Source organism: Saimiri boliviensis, chromosome 3 (genome assembly GCF_048565385.1).
Source record: "Saimiri boliviensis isolate mSaiBol1 chromosome 3, mSaiBol1.pri, whole genome shotgun sequence".
NCBI lineage: Eukaryota > Metazoa > Chordata > Mammalia > Primates > Cebidae > Saimiri > Saimiri boliviensis.
Window position 1 is genome coordinate 86374731 of NC_133451.1, and position 21179 is coordinate 86395909.

Here is a 21179-nt window from a genome sequence, read left to right on the forward strand (position 1 = left end):
GGATTGGCCTAATTTCCTGCCACAAAGAACTGTAAAACTGAGCCAAGTATGGAAAAACTTTCATAGACTTTGGCCAACAGGTAGAAATGGACTTTGATACACAAAAGTTTGGAAACAACAACTAAATGATCTCAACAATTATCCCAGCTTCCTTGCTGCTGGCAATTTCCATACTGGAGACATAAAGTCCAAAACAGAACTTGTCAGCCTCACTGAGTTTACAAAGTAGAGATCAGAGGGTGAGAAAGCTGATGTGGTTGGTACATATTATCTCATATTGAGATAAGTTGTAAATGAGAGGAAGCTGTGCCGGAAAATATTTGCAGAAAAGTGAATCTTGCCTAAGTAGTAGACCACCCATGCTGGAGAGAAATTCTACGAGCCTGCACAAAGAATGACAGGGATCAGAACGATTTCCCGAGCTCGCATATGATGTAGAGACTTTTGAGAAAGGTTTCATTTGGGAAGATCTTATTGTACTAAGATTTCAAAAGATAATGTGGAACGTATGTATTTATCTTGGAGTTGTGTAGTAATCTATAGAAATTTAGGTGAATATCTAAATATCAAGATAGATGTAAAGTAGGATACCCTCACACGCCTTGCTATTTCAGTGTTTTACATGTTTCCCTGACTTCCCAAAATGTCCAGCTTTTTATTAGGAAGATGCACACTCATCTGCTGCTTCTGAGCTCCAAGAACATGTTGGTGTTGTTGCTTTTTCATAGCTGACATGAATTAGCATTGGGTAAACAAATGAAAAAAAAGTCACAGAAAGTTTTTCTAGTTTACATTTTGGAAATCTTCCTACTCAGTAGAAAAAAGGCAACTTTAAAACTACAACATAATGTTGGATTTCAATTCACAAAAGAAAATAAATTTTTACAAAGTCACATATGCTTTTCCAGTCCCTCCCAAAATGCTGCAGTCTTTGATGACAGCCTTACCAAAGAAAAAGCTAAGTCTCTAACTGGAACTTGGGTTCTTTCAATAACACAGTAACAAGTTTTGACCAAGAGAGAAGCATTTATCTAATCACTGTCCACTGCAGTAAATGATACTCTATCTAGGGTAGTCCGAAATGAGAAGAGATATCTCCAAAAAGTATCCAATCTGGGGCTATCGTCTATCAGCTTCTGGAATAGTGAGCATGCTATTGAAATTCAGCTCCTTCTGGGAGGTGGGAAGATAATCAAGGGGAGACCCACCGTACTGCATGGAGGTCCCAGAAATGGAAAAGTTGATCAAGGGAAGGATGGCAAATGTATACTTTTTTTTTTAATATAATATGCTCCTTGGGATTGTTAATGATCAGTCAAAATACAGACGTTTTGGTTTTAAGATGTTATTTTCACAGCAACTCCATGTAAACCTCCAGGTATTATGTTAACCTGGATGGAAACAAATAGTCCATCATGCTTGAAACTGAATTTGTGATTCTTGCATGTTTAAAATTGTTCAACAAGGAATTGCAGGTTCTCTAGGTGATGAAAGTTAGCATGAGCGAATGAACTTTAAAACTTTTCAGAATTGTTTTTTGCACTCTTGGAAGGTCTCCCCCTCCTCTTCCTTCTCCTCCTCCTCCTTCTTCTTCATTTTTATTTTTAACCATTGCTAGTGGTATGATTTTTGAATTGGGAAAAGAAAATATTCAGACTAAATATTTTCCCAATGATTTTTATGTAATGTACTTTGCAATTCAATTAAAAATAACAAGCTACTATGGTGTTCTGAGCCACATGTATCTCCAAACCGTGGTCAGTAAAGCACTCAAGAAAATGAAGTATTGAGGCCAAAAAGTCTAAAGTCTATTGGGGAGTAGAGAAGCAACTGATTAGCATTTGAAAGCAAAGTCTTTTACTTTTCTAAAAGTGAAGGAGAATCTTTTAAAAGATCACTCATCAAAAACAAAGTATTAGAAAATTATCTCTCTTTTGTTTTACAAATCTTTTCATAATTTTAAGAATGATCGTTGGTTATCAGTCTCAGGAACTAAAATGCATTTCAATACATGTGATATTTCATTTGGTGACACTCCTGGAGCATTTGCTGAGAAATACAAGAATAAATAGGACCAATGCTCATTTTTTTTAATCACTCACAAGTGACATTTGTTTAATCTAGGCAGGAAAGCAGTATCTTATAGGCAGGGTAAGTGTAAGGGCTAATATTAGGTCAAGTTTTTCAATTTATTATGTGATAAAATATAGCAACAAAATATGCATCTTTATATTTTCTGGTAAATTATAGGAATTTCCCTTTAATTTCTTTATATATGTCCTAATAATTAATTCAGTACTACAGTCCAGATCCACAGTTCTTCTGATAAGAGCTGGCACAGAGGTCATTTTTATGTACCTAATTATTAATTTTAATAACGTGTAGTAATATTCCTTTATATGCTTATCATTGTGAAACAGAAACTTAAAGCCTTTGTGCTTTAAGTTCAGATGTCTCCACATTCTTTTGTAAATCCCTGGAGATTTGTTTCTTGCTTTTAAATATCAGCACCTTTCTGCTTTCTGCTCTTATGTCTCTGCCCTCTGTGCAGGAGATCTTTTCTTTCATGTTTCCTGCAAAGCTTCATAATAAAATCAAAAGAAAGAGGTACATCCCTCAGAAAGTATTCATCTCACTAGAAATAGAAAATCTGTCACCTTATTCTTAAAACCTTAGATCAGCCAAGCCAATGGCTGAAATAGTGAGGATCGTTTCTACAAAAAGTTTAAAGTAGGGGTAGCAAAATAATTACGTACCTTGTTCTCTCCACATCTTTTAGGGAAGAGACTCTGCTCAGAAAATGACTTAATACCAATGGGAGGGAAACATTTCCTCCACACACTTAGGATCCTCTGTTTAGGGACCTGCAAATTAACTGACAATAGACAGATTAACAGGAGAAGATAAAAGGTCAATTTACACATGCATGTGAAGTCATTCAGTAATGAGTAGTTTTCTGAATACCCAGAGGGAAAGGTTGGTATAGCAACTTAAAAAAAGAAAGAGTGGCTATGGAGTCAATGTGTACTTAGTCTACTTCCTGGAATTAGTTGAACACTCTTGGAAGAGAGTTAATAGCACCTGTATTTGGGGTAGTGTCAGCTTTAGTTAGGTAAGGCAAAGTCAGATAAGATTTCAAATATATTCACTTTAAAATAATCTTCATGCTAAACTGTGATTCCTTCAATACGCTGATGAAAGTTGAAGTGTGGCTTGGAAGAAAAGAGAAAGTATAAATAGATTTATTGTAGATATAAAACATTTTTTGAGGTATAGTAGAAAGAGAAAAAGACACACATGTACACACACACACACACACAGAGGGAGAAGGAGAAAGAGAGAGAGAGTGATTTTGACACGACTGTATTGAAGACTAGGACTAACCCAAGTTCTTTATCAAACGTGTAGTTTCTGCATCCTACTCTATACACACATGCAAACCCATACTGATTGAGGCAGTCTAAATTAATGGTTAAGAATATGAACTTCAGCACCAGATGGCACTGAATTCAAATTTCAGTCTTTCTTATGAGCTTTGTAACCTCAAGCTTTTTTCCTTTTGGAAGATGGAACCTGCATTTTTAGACTAAACGACTAGTAAATATTTCAGAGATGTGTTATATAGCTTACTTCTGAAAAACGGATTTACTACTTGTGTCTAGAAGTTTAGAGAGAGATTGACAGAGTCAATTGCAAATTCAAAGATATTAAAAAAAAAACAGGCAGATTGACTTTCATAATCAAATCAATATTTGTTTAGAAAATTTCACAATATTCTAACCCAAGTTATGTAAACTGTATTATATATCTTTAGGTTATTTATCTGCTCTACCTTCAAGTTTCAGTTCTCTCCTTTGTAAATGACAATAACAATACCAAAAAAACTAAATGAGATAATGAATGTAAAGTGACAAGGATGATGACAGGCAGTAAGCTTTTTGTCGTTTTTATCTGCTTCTTCCTTCAGCCTGAAAATTTGTTCAAGATAAAAAAACGTTATTTGGCTCTGAATCTCTTTTATTCTACTAATTATTTTCTCATGTAAGTGTCTTATGACAATTGTCTTCACTTTGTCATCTATTTTCATCCTCAGATCACTGAAATTTATCTTCTGTTTTCACTTCTCAAAAAAAACTGCGTTTCAAAACATCTTCATGATCTTCTGTATGACAAATAAAATGCCTGATTTTAGACCTTACTTCCCAAGACCCCTCACCTCCATTGGAATCCACTGGCAATTTTCTCCCAGAAGCCCTGTTCTCTCTTGCATCTTCCAACATCTGATGCTCTTCCTCTTTTTTTTTTTTTTTGAGACAGAGTTTTGCTCTTGTTGCCCGGGATGAAGGGCAATGGCACGATCTCAGCTCACTGCAACCTCCTTCTCCTGGGTTCAAGTGATTCTCCTGTCTCGGCCTCCCTAGTAGCTGGGATTGCAGGCATGTGCCACCATGCCCAGCTAGTTTTATATTTTTAGTAAAGAGGGGGTTTTACCATGCTTGTCAGGCTGGTCTCAAACTCCTGACCTCAGGTGATCCACCTGCCTCAGCCTTCCAAAATGCTGGAATTACAGGCATGAGCCACCACACCCAGCCTCTCTATTCCTTCTGCCTCCTTCATTGGATTCTCTCCTTCCAGAGTTTCATTCCTGGCTTTCACTATACTTTATTGAATGACTTCATTTGTTTCTTGAAAGTTATAAACAAATTTTTATTTCCAACTCTAGCCTTTCTCTCTTGCCTCATACTCATTATCCACAAGTATTATTGAAAAAAGTATTCTATATTCAATGACAAAAAAAAACAAAAAATGTGGTAAACAAAAATTAACAGTAAAATCATTAATAATTCTTCCATCAAAAAGTTACTTTCTAATATTTTCATGTCTACCACTAGTTAAACTAAATTAAGTTTCCTTATCTATAGAATTGGAGGCAATTGAGATCCCAAACTCATAAAATTTTGAAAGTACACACCCAGTACATACTAAGTCCCAGATGAATGTTTGCTGCTATTATTTTTTTTAATTTTATACATGTACACACTGTGGATAGCTTTGTACATTTTCTTCTCATTTGGCAATATGCAAATGAGTATTTTTAATGTGAATATTTTTAATAAATGTGATTAATAGTTTTTTTTAGCCATTTAGTGAGTAATTTCTACAGTTGCCTCAAATACCTATTAATTTATCTAGGGTTGGACATTATTCACAGCCTTCTAACTGAAACTTGACAGTTTTATTTCTCATTCACTGAACTATGTTGAAATGCAAATTAATGTCTTTACAGAGATATGTATAAATCTCTTTATTTAATAGAGAGAGAGAGAGAGAGAGAAACAAACCAGTCCCAAACTTAAAAATGCTATTTTTGTTTTTTTTTTTTTAAAAAAAATGGCCTGTGGTCCAACTCTGTGTAACAGGGCATTGAGGCACTAAAGTTGACAGTCCAATGTGCTGTGCTGTATCATACAGATAGAGTTTTTTAAAAATCCCAGGCTGGGTTCTGTGGCTCATGCCTATAACTCTAGCATTTTGGGATCACTTGAGGCCAAGACTTTGAGACCAACCTGAGCAACATAGTGAACCCCATCTCTTAAAAAAAAAAATACCAGGCATAATGGTATCTGCCCATATTCCCAGCTACTCAAGAGGCTGAAGCAGGATTGCTTGAGCCCAAAGGGTTAAAGATGCAATGAGCCATGATTGTGCCACTACACTTCAACCTGGGCAACATAACAAGACTCCGTAGCTTAAAACAAAACAGAACAAAATCCATCTCTAATTGTAGGACATTTAATTTGTTTTTTCTTCTTTCTAGATAACTTGCAGTGAACATTTACAAAATATATACTTTTGTTCATTTATGCTTATTTATGATTATGTAGATGTACAATTATTAGATAAAATAATATAAAAATTTAGAGGCTTTTACTTTTGTTTTAATTTCAATTTTTTTTTTAAATTTTACTTTAAGTTCCAGGATACATGTGCAGAATGTATAGGTTTGTTACATAGGTATACATATGCCATGGTGGTTTGCTGCACCTATCAACCTGTCATCTAGGTTTTAAGCCCTACATGCGTTAGGTATTTGTCTTAATGCTCTCCTTCCTCTTGCCCCCTACCCCCGACAGGCCCCAGTGTGTGATGTTCCCCTCCCTGTTTCCATGTGTTTTCATTGTTCAACTCCCATTTACATGAGAACATGCAGTGTTTGATTTTCTGTTCCTGTGTCAGTTTGCTGAGAATGATGGCTTCCAACTTCATCCATGTCCCCGAGAAGGACATGATCTCATTCTTTTTTGTGGCTGCATAGTGTTCCATGGTGGATATGATGTGCCATATTTTCTTTATCCAGTCAATCATTGGTGGGCATTTGGGTTGGTTCCAAGTCTTTGCTATTGTAAGTAGTGCTGCGATAAACATACATGTGCATGTGACTTTTTAGTAGAATAATTTATAATCCTTTGAATATGTACCCAGCAATGGGATTGCTGGATCAAATAATATTTCTGGTTCTAGATCTTTAAGGAATCACCACACTGCCTTCCGCAACGGTTGAACTAACGTACACTCATATCAACAGTGTAAAAGTGTTCCTATTTCTTCACAGCCTCACTAGCGTCTGTTGTTTCCTGACTTTTTAACAATCACCATTCTGATTGGTGTGAGACAGTATCTCATTGAGGTTTTGATTCATATTTCTCTAACGGTCAGTGATGTTGAGCATTTTTTCATATGTTTATTGTTCCTTTTATTTAATGTTTCCTTTTGAGAAGTGTCTGTTAAATGTTTCCTTTTGAGAAGTGTCTGTTCATAACCAGTTTTTGATGGGATTGAGGCTTTCACTTTTCTGTTGTGAATTTGTTTTCTGGAAAATTTTTACCAATTTTGATTCACATAAGTAGTGTATAAGAAAGCCTACTTTCTCACATCCTTGCTAATAAATATTAACATTCATTTTTAACCTCGCCAGTCAGATAAGCAACGAGTTAAATAGTTCCTGTTATTTTAGTTTGTATTCCCCAAAGGTATGTTAAGAGAGCAAAAATAAATAATTCACCCTCAATGGTTGCTGTTAAACTTTGTCCTTTTAAAATTTAAGTTTTAAAGATTATGACTTTATTATTTCTTCTCTTAAATAATATTTCTCTTCTAAATAATTCTGAGTCACAATTATGCAGGGATAAAAAAGAAAGTATGCATTTTAATACTTTCTTCCATTAAATTTGAAAGTGTGTTAATTTTGTATTCAGTGCTGCAGGTTTTTACAGAATGCTGTCTTTGGTTCCATATTGAACATTCACCTTGAGGACTTTAGTCTATTGATTGAATGCTTTAGTTCCTCTAATAAAACTATTATGATACATACTCCAAATAAAAAAGTCAAGGACAGTCCCAGCAGTTAATACTCTTCCAAAGACTGATGCCTCCACTGAGCATCTCTAGGAAGTATGAGGTAGCATTCCGTCACTTCTCACTAAGTTCTTATAGCCCCACATCCGATATATCAACAAATTTCATCAGCTCTACCTACAGAAATTACCTAGAATCCAATCACACCTTATTAAATCTATTTTACTGCCAAGTCGCTTCTGATTTATTGCAAAAGACTCCTAACTGATCTCCCAGCTTCTTTCTTTGCCCCTTCCAGTCTATTGTCAATAGGAACTGTCAACTGTCTAGTAAACGGTGAAAATATATTTGATCCTGCCCCTCCTCTGCTCAGAGCCAATCTGGCTTCCCATCTCAGTCAAAGTAACAGCTGACATCACAGTTGCCTAAAGACTCTCTAGTGAAGCTTGGCCCACCCAAACACATTGTCTCTTAGATATTTCCTAATATCTGGCTCTAGCTTCCTTGGTTCCAGCCACACTGGTAACTCTTCTGTCTCTTAAACATGTCAGAGAGATTCTTAACTGATGTATTTATGCTCACTCCTTCTTCTGTCTGAATGCTCTTTCTACAGAGGTGCTTTCCAATTGAAGGTGCAATCATTTCTCACATATGTCTTGTTGTCATTGTCTAATTTCCCTTCACAGCACCTATCACCATCTGACATAACATATACATGTTATGTTACATGTAAATATGTATGTTACACATATGTGTATATATATATATATGTCAACTGTCTAGTAAACTGTGAAAACATATGTATGTGTTATGTTATATATATACACATATAACATATAGAAAGAGAGAGTTAGTTTCTTTTCTGTCGCTCCCACTAGAATGTAGGTCTAGAAGAATAGAAAAGTTTAATGTTTTGTTCACGGCTGTATTCTTAGTGTGTGCCTACCATTAAAACTCTTTTGAATGACTGAATAGATATCTGAATTTCTGCTACTCCCCTGTAAGTAATATTATTTTGGGTAGAAATACCACTAATCCTGAAACATTTTCAAGTCTCATATGGTTTTCATTTTTAATATTTATGTGGCTTTCTGCTACATTCCAATGTTTAACTAGTTTTAGTTTACATTTATTTAATGCCTCTACATCCAGATAATGTCATATCATAAACTTCAGTTGAAATTTATTAATACTACTATTTTTACAATATTTTAACAGAAATATAATTTATCAACTCCAGTGTTTGTAAATATCAGCACCATTCTGAAGTCAAATGTTGCCAAATACTTCAGTTAAATAATTACAGACTTCTCTCATTTGGTACAACCAGTCACTCTTTACAGCTCCAATATGTTGTATTTCAAACATATTTCTTGATAGCTTTCAAGATAACTGCACTTATAAAGTACTCTGTACCTAGAAAGCTTTTAACAAATACTTAATAGACTATAATTGACTCTAGCATGTGGATAGGCACTTGTAAGATTCACTTAAGTGTCAAATTTAGTAATATGATAAAAACTTGGACCAAACAAACAGCAAAAATCATTATCCAGTGCTCTTACTCCAAAAGCAATCTGAGAGTTTGGTATTTTTCAGTTCCCTTAGGGTGGTCATGTGGTCCATAAAATCTTAGTCTCCAAAATGGATTTTTGAATGAATGCTAGGGAAAGCCAACAAGTGAGAACTAGGCTAGTTAGGATTATTTTAATTGCCTAATGTGTTTGGTGACCTTGTATTCCCAGTTATAGCAACTTATGCTTCTTTCAAATTTCTTTGTATAAAAAAATTGTTTTGTCCACTCTTCATTTAGCTTCTAAGTCGTTAAGATATGACCATTTCTTTAGTTGAAAGCAGTGTCTACAATCAAACATTTTATTTTAAAAATCAATTATCTTGCATATTAATAGATCTAAGTTTATTATTTATAACTGAATTTTATTTTCTGATAAAAATATTTAAGGAAAGATTACAAACTAAGTTTAATGCATTATTTCTAAACATTTGCTCCCTCATAAAATCTTCCTGCAAAACCTTTTTTAAAAAAGTCTTTATTGCATATCCCTATGATCTGTGTTTCTTCTCTCCATGCAACTCAAGTATCAGTTTTCTTTACAACACCTAGATTGTTTCTTCTTCTCTTGCTGTTCCTTATTTTGTTTTTCTATCCTGGCATCTTGATATCTCCTTATAACAAATTACATACCTTTGGCCTTCCTAACTTGTAAACATCTCTAATACTCATATATGCTCTATAAAAAATAATGAGGTTTTTCCAAGAAGAATGGTGGCCATTTATTCTGCGTATATCAAAATGGAATGTGTCATCCCTGAGCAAAAGACAAGCTCACACCATGCATAAAGACAACTACTGTTTGCTTCAGTCAGGAGTATGTTTTAGGGAAAAAATATTTTACACGGGCCATTAAAATATATTATCTTCTTTCTTTAATGTCTTTGAGCTGCATGTGTGAGCATAATTAAAAAGAATTTCCAGTGACTCATTCTTAGTTTTGGCTATCCTGGCATTCTGTAGTCATGCATATTAAAACCTCTAAACAGCTCTCAGTAAAGCCTTAGCAGTACAACCTGTAGCTCGTAGCTATCAAAAATGTCAGGTGCTTTTCTCCAATGCCATCACTAGCGAACAATATTATATAGTTATTAAAATATAGGAATTAACCGCAAAATCTGAAAGTTCCAGTGTTATAAATCAACTAAGCAATTAGCATGAGATTTTTTAAGTGACTGAATACAAATTCATAATTAGAAGTTATTATCTAGTAACCCAACAAGCGATGCGAATAAATCCTTGCTAATACGAAAATTATCAACCACTGAAACACCCTTTTCTACAAGCAGGTCTATGGATCCTCATACTAATGCACTTAGATTGTAAACCACAGACATTCCATAAAAGCTGTGTTTGTTCCAGTTGCTGAAGCTTGTGCTTAGAGAATCTGTCATGCAAATGATCAGCAAATCATAATCAGCAATTTGTTTTCATTTAATAGGCAGACAGGTTTTCACCAATTTAGACTCAAGTCCTATTAATACTCTTTGAAGCTAATTGCTGGAAAATGAATTTTAATGGCAGGATTTTATCATTTATTATTTTGCCTTCTGTCCGTAAAAAGGAAGACTCAAAGCCATCTACTTACACTTTGAAAATATATGTTAAATAGGCACAAGCCGTAATCTCCTGTCATTTAGGCTGTTGCAAAGGACCCCTAATCCTCTCTCCTGCCACAATCCATTCAGCACTCTACTCTTAAAATTACTTTCTTATTATCCTATTTCTCTTCGACAAAAGCTTCAATTCCCTGTCAGATAAATAGCAGACACTTTAAAATGGCTTTGTTGCCCTCCATTATCTGTTCACAGTTAACATATTCTTTGTCCTTATTTGATATTGCAATATAACATGTATACAGAAAAACGCATGAAGCATTAATTAATAAATAGTTAAGTAACATCCAGGAACCACTACCCAAAGCAAAAAGCAGACCATTGTCATTACAGAAACCACCTCCTCTGGTGTATCTTTCTGATCAGATCCTTTCCAGCATCCCAGAGCTAACCACCCAGAGATAATCACTTTCTCTCTTTTCTTTAGATAGTCTCCAGCTAAGTGTGAATTCTTAAATAACGTAGTAGTCAATTTACCCATTTTTGAATGTTATGTAAATGGAATGAAACTCTGCTTTCTTTGGCTATTGCTTTTTTCACTCAAATTATTCTCTTAAACTTTCATTCATATGAGGGTACAGCTTCAGTTACTTCAATTTTAAGCTGCTTAGTATTCCACTGCATCAATGTATCACAATATATTTATCTTTTCCATGTTGATGGGCATTTGTATTTTTAGATTGTTTCCAAATTTGAGCTATTACAGACAAGGCTGCTATAAACATTCTTGGACATATAATTTGGTGCCCAGTATTCTTTTGTTTTCTTACCCAAGGAGTGGAATTTCTAGGACGTAGCCACACATATCTTCATACTAGATATTCATGTAATACTTAAAACCAAGTAATATTAACTTGTATATAAGTAGCTCTATATGCTACTAGGCAAGTCGAAATATTTTTTAAAAGGTTTTAAATTTATACATCCAACAGGAGTGAATGCTATTCACTCTGTTTCTATTTCTGTTTCTAGAAATAGGAGCACTTCTATTTTTTTTTTATATGCCTGACATACTTGGAATTATCAGACTACCTCACTTTCTGTTTCTCTATTTATTCTTGCTTTGGGAGTTTCTATCCTCTTGTTTATTCTTTCACCATGGATATTAATTCTGACCTATTGCAATTCACTAATTCTTTCTTCATCTGTTTCTTATCTGCTAATGACTGGTTCATGTGTTAACTTTGGCCACTGTCTTTTCTAATTCTCAAATTTGTTTGGTTCTTTTTCAACTCTGTAACAACACTTTTTGTAGTTTCTAGTTTCCTGACCCCCCCCCCAAAAAAAAAGTTGCCCTTCATTTTTTCAAACACTAACATCATGTTTGTAATATGCATCTGAAAATTCTAATACCTAAATTATTGAGAGATCTATTTCTGTTCTTTGTTTTTCTGAAGATTCTATTTTTGAAGAATTATTAGGTTGGTACACAAGTAACTGAGGTTTCTGCCACTAATTTTAATGGCAAACACTGAAATTACTTTTACACCGACCTAATATTTATTTTCACCAGGTAACTTTAATTTTTGCTTTGGACATTGTATTCAAAAAGTTATTTTGAAAGAATCATGTTATATCTAAAGTAATGATACTTTTTTCTAGAGAGGATTGTGTTTTTCTCTGTCAGGTATCTGGAGCCTCTCCCAGTGTACCACCATAAATTGTGTTGAAATTTGAGATAAACTATGTAGTCCTAGATATTAATCGATAGGTCGAAAAAAAATTGAGCTTCAAGACAGTAAGCTTCAAGTAAGGCAGATTATGATGCCTCCTTCTGCTGTAACATATTGTGTGACTTTGGGTTGAGATTCTTCCTAAGTTTTCTCATCTATTAGAAAAGTACATAGCTGGTAACCCCCAAAATCAAAATTTTCCTTTTCTTTTTTTCTTTCTTCTTTCTTTCTTTTTTTTTTTTTTTTTTTTTTTTTACAGTTTCTACTGTATTTCTTTGTTGTCCTGTCAGTACCAGTTACAGTGTGTGTTGCTTTTTCTTTCTTTATATATATTTTTTGAGCACACTGATTGAATATATGCCCCACTAATAGGGTATAATTATTTTGAGGATAATATCCATGACTTTTTACCATATCTCACACTATATTGTGTAGTACCTTGATGCAGTAGCTAGCTGCTCAATGAATGTTAAATGGATAAATCAAAGAATGAATAAATTTTGGAGGTAGGTACACAGATAAAAGTGAACAAAACAAACTAAGTATTACCACAGAGAAGGAACAAGTATCTTTTCTATTATAGTTCTCACACAGAGCTTCAACTGAATTCCCTTTGCTGTTTACCTGTCCAATATATTGGCTGGTTGTACTCATAGAGTGTTAGTCAGAGTTACAATTTATGAGTAATGGTCCAAATCTGTAATAGAGCTTAAAAATAAAGCTTTAAAAACATTGATCCAGATGAAGAATGATAGGATGAAATAAAAGTTTATTTAGGGTATAAAATTTAAAAGGCACGTTCATCAATAATTCATTTTACAAGTGCCCTTAGTATACCATTTCTATTCTGTATCTTTACCCAATTATAGGTGACATTGCTAGGAACAGATTTTGACAATAGACTTGTACAAGAGATCAGTTTGCCTAGAGATTTACTTATGAAGGTAGAATTAAAGTCATTTCAAGAAAGAAATTTAACATACCAAAGAAAGTATAACCATTTAGAATACTAAATCGGCCTACAGGTTATGAGTTAAAAATGAAAAAGAGGCTGGGCGCGGTGGCTCACGCCTGTAATCCCAGCACTTTGGGAGGCCGAGGCCAGCGGATCATGAGCTCAAGAGATTGAGACCATCCTGGTCAACATGGTGAAACCCCGTCTCTACTCAAAATACAAAAAATTAGCTGGGCATGGTGGCGCGTGCCTGTAATTCCAGCTACTCAGGAGGCTGGGGCAGGAGAATTGCCTGAACCCAGGAGGCGGAGGTTGCGGTGAGCCTAGATCGCGCCATTGCACTCAAGCCTGGGTAACAAGAGCAAAACTCCATCTCAAAAAAAAAAAAAGAAAAGAAAAAGAAAAAGAATTAATAATAATTTTTCTTACCAACATATACGTTGAGACAATATTTTTGCCACATCTATCATTTACCTATGCAATAATTAGGTTCATAACTTTTTAGTATCACATCAAAGAGTTTTATTCAACTCCCTGGTGATTTAAACTGAAAAACATAGCTGATTTTTTTCAGCTTTGAAGGTCCTGAAAAATAGAGAATACATATAACTTTCAATTATTGGTAGAAGAGCCAGGCAAATAATATCTTCCATGAATCCTCTTAAAATTAGTTTGCTGATTGATAGATGCTCAAAATCTAGAAATGAATGGGTTGCATATAAGAAAATTAGTACATGCTTTCTGTTGCCATCATATATCACAATACAGGTATTCAAGACTGTATTAATTATAGAACTTTATGATCTTATTTATATGCTCTGTGAATTTGATCTTTATTTTAGAATTTCTTCAATCCATTCTGATTCTAATCATCTCAGAACCAACTTTAAGGTATTTATACAATGTATAGTCATTGGCTAGTTCTATATGTTGTCCAAACAACCAAATGACAGGTAGCAAATTCTGCCCATTGCCTAAAGTTTTGTTATGTATTTTAAATATATGAATATTTGAAATACCAAGATGTGTGGTATTTTACAATTAATATTAAAGTATTTCTTGTTCACTTTTCACTTATTTTATAATGTCATTTATATTAAACAAGTCAGTATTATTACAAATTTGATTCATTCTGAAAACCTCTATCTACAGATCTAATGATCTTCAATATTCCCTAATATAAACTACTACTGTAACAGGAAAAAAAATCAGTAGCTTATCAAAAAGAGGTGGAAATATCTTTCTTTCTCTTTTTCTCTCTCTTTTTTCTGTTTCTTTCTTTCTCTCTCCCTTCCTTTCCTCCCTCCCTCCTTCCCTTCTTTCTTTCCTTTCATTTGTTCTTTCTTTTTTTCTTTCTCCTCTCTCTCCTCTCTCTCTCCCCCTCTCCCTCTCCCTCCTTCCCTCCCTCTCTCTCTCTCCTTTCTTTCTTTCTTTCTTTCTCTTTCTTTCATCATACAGCTATAGCAAGTTGACCCAAGTGGTGTACAGCATTTTAGGTGTCAGGGACATGGACTTCTCCTTTTTTTTGGTGTAACCTACCCTACTAACTGTCCATTTACTGGTTCATTTTACTCTAAAATAACATATAAACAGTGAAACAAAAATGTTTTCAAAATTAGAAAATGTAAGCACTTTAGATAACCAAGATTAAATAAATGTTATAAATACTACAATATCAACATAGTTTTAGATGAACATCAAACTTAAGTACTGATTTTTTTGGATAGCCAAACTGAAAAGCATTGCCTCAATAATTGGTCACGTTGTTTTCATCATTTTGAAAAATACACTACTGAGGCAAATGAAGCCCTTTGACCCTGAACAATTACAAAATTTATCTCATGGTAATTTTTAGGGAGAAAACTGTATATTATGGTTGACAATATTCCTATAACAGGTGCAGGTGCAGTGATTTTTATAAGCTACTTACAGTGTCTTTGACTAAAAGCCAAAATGAAAGCATTATGAGGGCTATTTTGTGAGTCCCTGAGGAAAAATGATTCAACAAACAAACAAAAAATATCTTTGGGTATTCTGGCTTATATACAAGGAGAGATTTTAGCCTGCCCAGAGGGCTGGATGGAGTATGAATGGTTATCTGTAAATATTACTGTTGCTGAAAGATTTCTGAACAAGTGTAGGAAATTAAGGAACAGATTATCTAATTTTCTGTAGTCTGGCAGCATGTTTCAAATCAATCAAGCTCTCTTAACAGCAGGTGCTCTCAAAAGTGAAAGGGGCCTATTTGTTAGTTTTAAGAAGACAAAAATGGGAAAAGATAAAAGAAGTAGAAGCAGAAACCAATTTACTAAATTTACTAAATTAGACAGTTTATTGAAAAGGTAAGTGAATTTCTCATTGCAGTCATAAAGAAGCTATTTTTGCAATAAAATATGTGTTTATATCAAAGTCACAAAATTACTTAGTGAATAACTCCCAGTAAATGTAATATTATTAACTGCAACTAAATTATATGTTCTTAGAATTTTTGGGTATTTTCAGAGAGTTTTATGTAGATTATATCTGTTATAATTTTGTTGTATGTAATTTACATGATTTACAGATAATAAATGCCTAATGATAAATATGATAAATTTATAGTTTGTTGAATGCTTCATTATTGAGTAATCTCCGATTTTTCCTCAGATGGCAGAGAAAATAAATTCTTGGACCCTAAGTTTTTAAGTCACTTTTATCTGATTTTGGATATGGTAATAATTAAAAGGGAGATGAGAAGAAATTGGATGATTAAGCATTGTTAAACAGTATGATTCATTAATAACACATGAATTATATTCCTGAGTTGGTTCTTCCAAAGTATGAAGCAATTTCTAGATTTAATAAGCAAAATTCTCTAAAGAATTACTCTTTGCTTTCAGAAAGCAATTTGGATTGACATCAGAAATTTCTCTTATTTCCGTGTAGGAAGAACCTTTTGTGATGGTCTCTGAAAATGTCTTGGGTAAGCCGAAGAAATACCAGGGCTTCTCCATTGACGTTTTGGATGCCTTATCTAACTACCTGGGTTTTAACTATGAAATTTATGTAGCACCGGATCACAAATATGGAAGCCCACAGGAAGATGGGACATGGAATGGCTTGGTAGGAGAACTAGTCTTTAAGGTAAGAATTTGTTTATTTATTTGTCTCATTCCTAAAGGTTCAATAGTAACACCTTGAAGCTGATTTCTTATAAAATAGGTGTGATGTAATTAGGTGGTGGTGTAGTGTGTAGTTGAGTGCAAAAGCCTCACTTAACACTATTTTATGAACTTTATGGAAAGAAAAGTAGATGACAAAATAAAGCTAAATGTTAAAATATATCCTATAATAGAAAAGGGTTTACAAGAAGGCCTTTTCTTTGCTCAACTTACCCTCCAAAGCATTTTGTCAGTATATGGTACATGATGAAATCACAATGTAACTTACACACGCACTTTGTACTATTGTTTTCTTTTAAAAAATACGATGTTATTAGGAAAAAAATTAAAACATTCACCACTTAGAAACTAATCATTTAGTTCTCGGATCTAATGCATAGTTTTCAGTCTATATATACGCATATATTTTTCTTTGTTCTCTCAATTCTCAGAAAGGTGTTTAAAACCTATGTGTCTTTCTTTAGTCCTGTCAGAATTTGCTTCAGCTTTCTCAGGCTCTGTTTTTGTACGTAGACGTTCATAACTATTATGTCTTCCTCATAAATTATTGAATAGTTGGATTTAGGTTTATAACTTACTATTTGGTTTATATGTATACTACTTTTTTCTCTGTTGCTTCTTTTCCTGTCTTTCTTGGGGTTAATTAAATATATTTCAGTATTTGATTTTATTATTCCTATTGCCTTTAGTTGTCTCCCTTTGTATTTTTGTTCACGGTTAGTCTAGAGGTCATAATATGCATTCTTCACTTACCACATTCTATCTAAAGTTAATATTGTACTACTTCACATAAAAAGTAATAAACTTTCAACAATACAATTTCCTTTTTGCTATGTGGTCACATATTTATGTTTTATTAACCTCATACCAAATATCATGGTTTTTTTATTTAAATATTTATTGTCTTTTAAAGGATAAAAAGAAGGAAAAAAGACAGTTACTGGAATTTAATTACTTATCTACCATGTCTGGGCTCTTTATTCCTTACAAATATTTGAGCTCCCATTTGGTATCATTTGCCTTCAGCCTGAAGAACTTTCTTTAGAATGCCTTGAAGTGCAGTCCTATGTAGGCAGCATATACGCTCAACTTTTGTTTACCTTGAAACGTCTTTTTTAACCTTCATTTTAAAATTATATTCTCATTAGACATCAAACTCTGAATTTACAGGTTTTTCTAATATTCATCATTCTAAAGATGTGATTCTATCATCTTTTGCCATATGTTATTTCTGATAAGAAATTAGCCATCATCTGTATCCTGATTCTTTTTATGTAGTACATTTTTTGTATGTGTTGGTAGCCATTTTACAATTTTCTCTTCATTTTTGGTGCTTATAAATTTAATTATGATAGTATAGATATGATTTTCATTGCATTTATTGTGCTGAGAGTTCACAAAACTTCTAGGATATGTTACATTAATAAACATTTCTTCAAAATTTTTTTACCCTTTTTTCTTTCTCTTTCTTGATTTGAGGCTCAGAGAACATTCAAGTTAGATCACTTAATGTTGTCTCCTGTCACTGAGGCCTTGCTTATTTTATTAAGATATTTTTACTCCCTGACTTTCTGATTTGACAATTTGTCTTGATCTGCCTTCAAGTTTACTGATATTCTGCCACCTTCAAATTTTTGTTAAGTCCATTCAGTAGCTTTTTCATTCTAGATTGCTTGTTTTTTCTTTCTAGAATTTGAATTTTTTGAAATAACTTTATATTTTTCTGCTGTTTTCCTTTTTTAAAAAATCAGTTATGACTATCTTTTCTTAAAAGTCTGTGATCACATTTATAATGACTGTTTTTAAAGTTCTTTTTTGCTAAAATTTCAACATCTTATCTCAGAATACATTATATTTTTCCTGTTTCTTCACATTTCTGGTTATATTTGATTGCATATTGGACCTTGTGGTTAATACATTATTAAGACTTGTGATTATGTCTCTGAGATTGCGTGTTCTGAAAAAGACTGATTTTTGTTTCAGTGGATAGTTAAATCACTATCTGTTCCTCTTGAATTTGTGGAGATTTAGCTTTAAACATATGTTAAGGCAGGTCTATTTAATTTAGTCAGTTCCTAGGGCAAATCCCTTGGTTTTTGTAATCCGCGTATTTCTAAAATAAGAGCCTTCTGGAGTTTCTGGGGAAAGTCTGTGTTTCTCCTCAAGTCCTTCTGACTTAGAGGAACTCAAAATTCAATCTGTATCTTCCCTGTCATAGGCAACCATTGTAATCCCCTCTTCAGCCCTTTTAGCCTTCTAGCCATTACTCTTTGCTAATTTTCCTAGGATTTCTCCCATATATGTGCAGTTTAGCAGTCAGCTAAGGATTTTAGAAAGTTTATACACAGATTTTGGGGCTCACTCTTCTGTGGCATCCTCCTTCTTGTGTTTCCCTTCTCAATTTCTGGCGACCCTAGCTGATTCAAACTCCATCCTCTTACAAGTTAGTTAACAAGACTTTCTACCTGAGCTCTGTCCACCCCATATGCCCTGAACTGAGGTAGGTCCTCAATGAATAAGCCTTACAAAGGAGGGCCCCACCCAGTGCACGTACCATTTTCAAACGCGGTAGTTTCTGCCTGCTTTGTGTTACTCTCTAGTCCTTTCTATTTTTTTTTTTTTCAATTTGATCCTGAATTTGCAATTTTCATTTTTATACTAGTCCAATACAAACTAGTCAATCATTGCTAGAATTAGTATAATTTCTCAAATGCTTTAAAGAACTCAGAAACCTAAAGGATCTAACCTAAATTGTTTGCAAGGAATAGAAACAAGTAGAATAAAAGGTTTCTTAAAGCAGTGGTAGGAAAAATGACAAAGTTATTTTTATATTCTATAAAATCCTATTGAATCTGGTCTATTTAATAAATAAGTTACATATAGAATTTTATTGCAAAAACATTAATATCATTATTTTTAATAGAAAATGGGCAATCATTGGTCTTCATCCTTCTTATTAAAATCATGCCACTTAATCTTCTGTTCTTTTAAAACTCACAGGCTGGGCATGGTAGCTCACACCTGTAATCCCAGCACTTTGGGAGGCCAAGGCAGGTAGATCATGAGGTCAAGAGATCGAGACCAACCTGGCCAACATGGTGAAACCCCATCTCTCCTAAAAATACAAAAGTTAGCTGGGTGTGGTGGCTTGCCCCTGTAGTCCCAGCTACTCAGGAGACTGAGACAGGTGAATTGCTTGAACCTTTGAGGTGGAAGTTGCAGTGAGCAGAGATCCCGCCACTGCACTCCAGACTGGGTGACAGAACAAGACTCTGTTTCAAAACAAACAAACAAACAAACAAAAACTCCAAAATTCAGGGTTCTACCCTTACATTTCTAGGGTCTCCTTCCTGATATGAACCCAGATTAGCAATTTTATTAAAATCACTGTAAAGAAAAGGCATTATACAAATTTATTCTATATAGTGGTTTAAATCCTTAATGAGTTATTACACTAATAAACCACACATGCTAGATGCAAATTAAGCATAAAAAGCATTCAAATTAGTATGTTGGTGTTGTTTTTAATTTGTTGTATGTGCTTGTACTAGTTAGTTTAAATTTTGGAGACTTGTTTTTTCACCTATGAAGTAAGGAGTCCAAGTATGTTAATGGTAAGATCATTTCCAACTACAATGTTTTGAAAATATGTTTATTGCATAACAATCATACACAAGAAATAGTATTTTCTTCACAAAAAAAATTTGTCATATTATTTGCCTGTAAGATCATGTCATTATTGTGTATTTATTTATGGTTTAGAGGGAGTCTTTTTGCAAACAAAAGATCGAGGCTTAAAGAAACGGACATATGATTTTTAGACATAAAAAATATAAAACTATTTATTGCAACTAGGTTCTTACTTTGTTCAAGCAGATATTTAGCCACACTGACTAGGCTTTGGGAAAACTATTAAGCAGGTGGAGGAGAAGAATCCTACAAAAGGACTTAGTTGGAGTAGGTAGAGCGATTAAAAGAAAATTGAGAAAATGGATTGTAGGAATGCCAACAGAAAATAACATTTCAAGAAGGAAAGAGCAGCCAACATTAGAAAATGACTATCAGGATAAAGGTACATAGCATTCCCTTAACTGTATTCTGACTGTTTTCAGTAAAGACGTAAGTTCTAATTTTTAACAATTACAAATGTTAATTAAATTACATCAATGAAATTTTAATCAAACGCTATAAAATAATTTAGCTTTCCAAGAAAATTCATAATATTCAAACTTTATGAGGTGTATTTACCCCTGTAAAGCAAAAGACACCATTGAAATGGCATAATAATATTATGATGGCACTCCAGAAAGGCAAGCTTATTATTGTTATTATACCTTCTAATAATATACATTTTTTTAATCTAAGTATATTTTAAATAAATATTGCCAATCAATATCTCTGTACATGATCATAAGACTTTAAAAAATAACAGGATTAACTCATGTTTGCCTAAGGGGCTACCAAAACTAAAATAATGTTTCACGTGGTGAAATTATGTGTCGTAATGATCACAGACAAACCATCACATTAAAGAAGAGTCAAAGAAGAAACAATAGAAAGTGAGCTCTGAATTCATATGATTATTACACAGTAATTTCCAGGGGTGAAACTAAAGCTTCAGAGTGGTGTCGATCTCAAGTTAGAGAGCTTTCCCAATAAAACCAGAAGTCAGTGGTTCAGTATATATATACTTTTAAGAGAGGAAAATGCAGTCAGAGAGAGTGAATGATTGATATGTTGTACATATGGAGTCTATTTAAAAACTAATAATATAGTAAAGTATCCTATGTCCTTCTCTGCTTCACTACTTTTATAATTTTCTGCAAATAATCTGTTCTTAACACT

At 33.6% G+C, this 21179-nt stretch overlaps 1 protein-coding gene across 4 annotated transcripts in view; it reads left to right on the plus strand.

Annotated features, from left to right (window-relative positions):
* The window catches only part of GRID2 (glutamate ionotropic receptor delta type subunit 2), a 1500723-nt gene that overhangs the window by 1109413 nt on the left and 370131 nt on the right, over window positions 1–21179 (plus strand). For all 4 annotated transcript variants that reach the window (XM_074396451.1, XM_003924021.4, XM_074396449.1 and 1 more), the window contains one exon: window positions 16099–16296. In XM_074396451.1, coding sequence (XP_074252552.1) covers window positions 16099–16296 — 198 coding nt within the window. The remainder of the gene's footprint in view (window positions 1–16098; window positions 16297–21179) is intronic.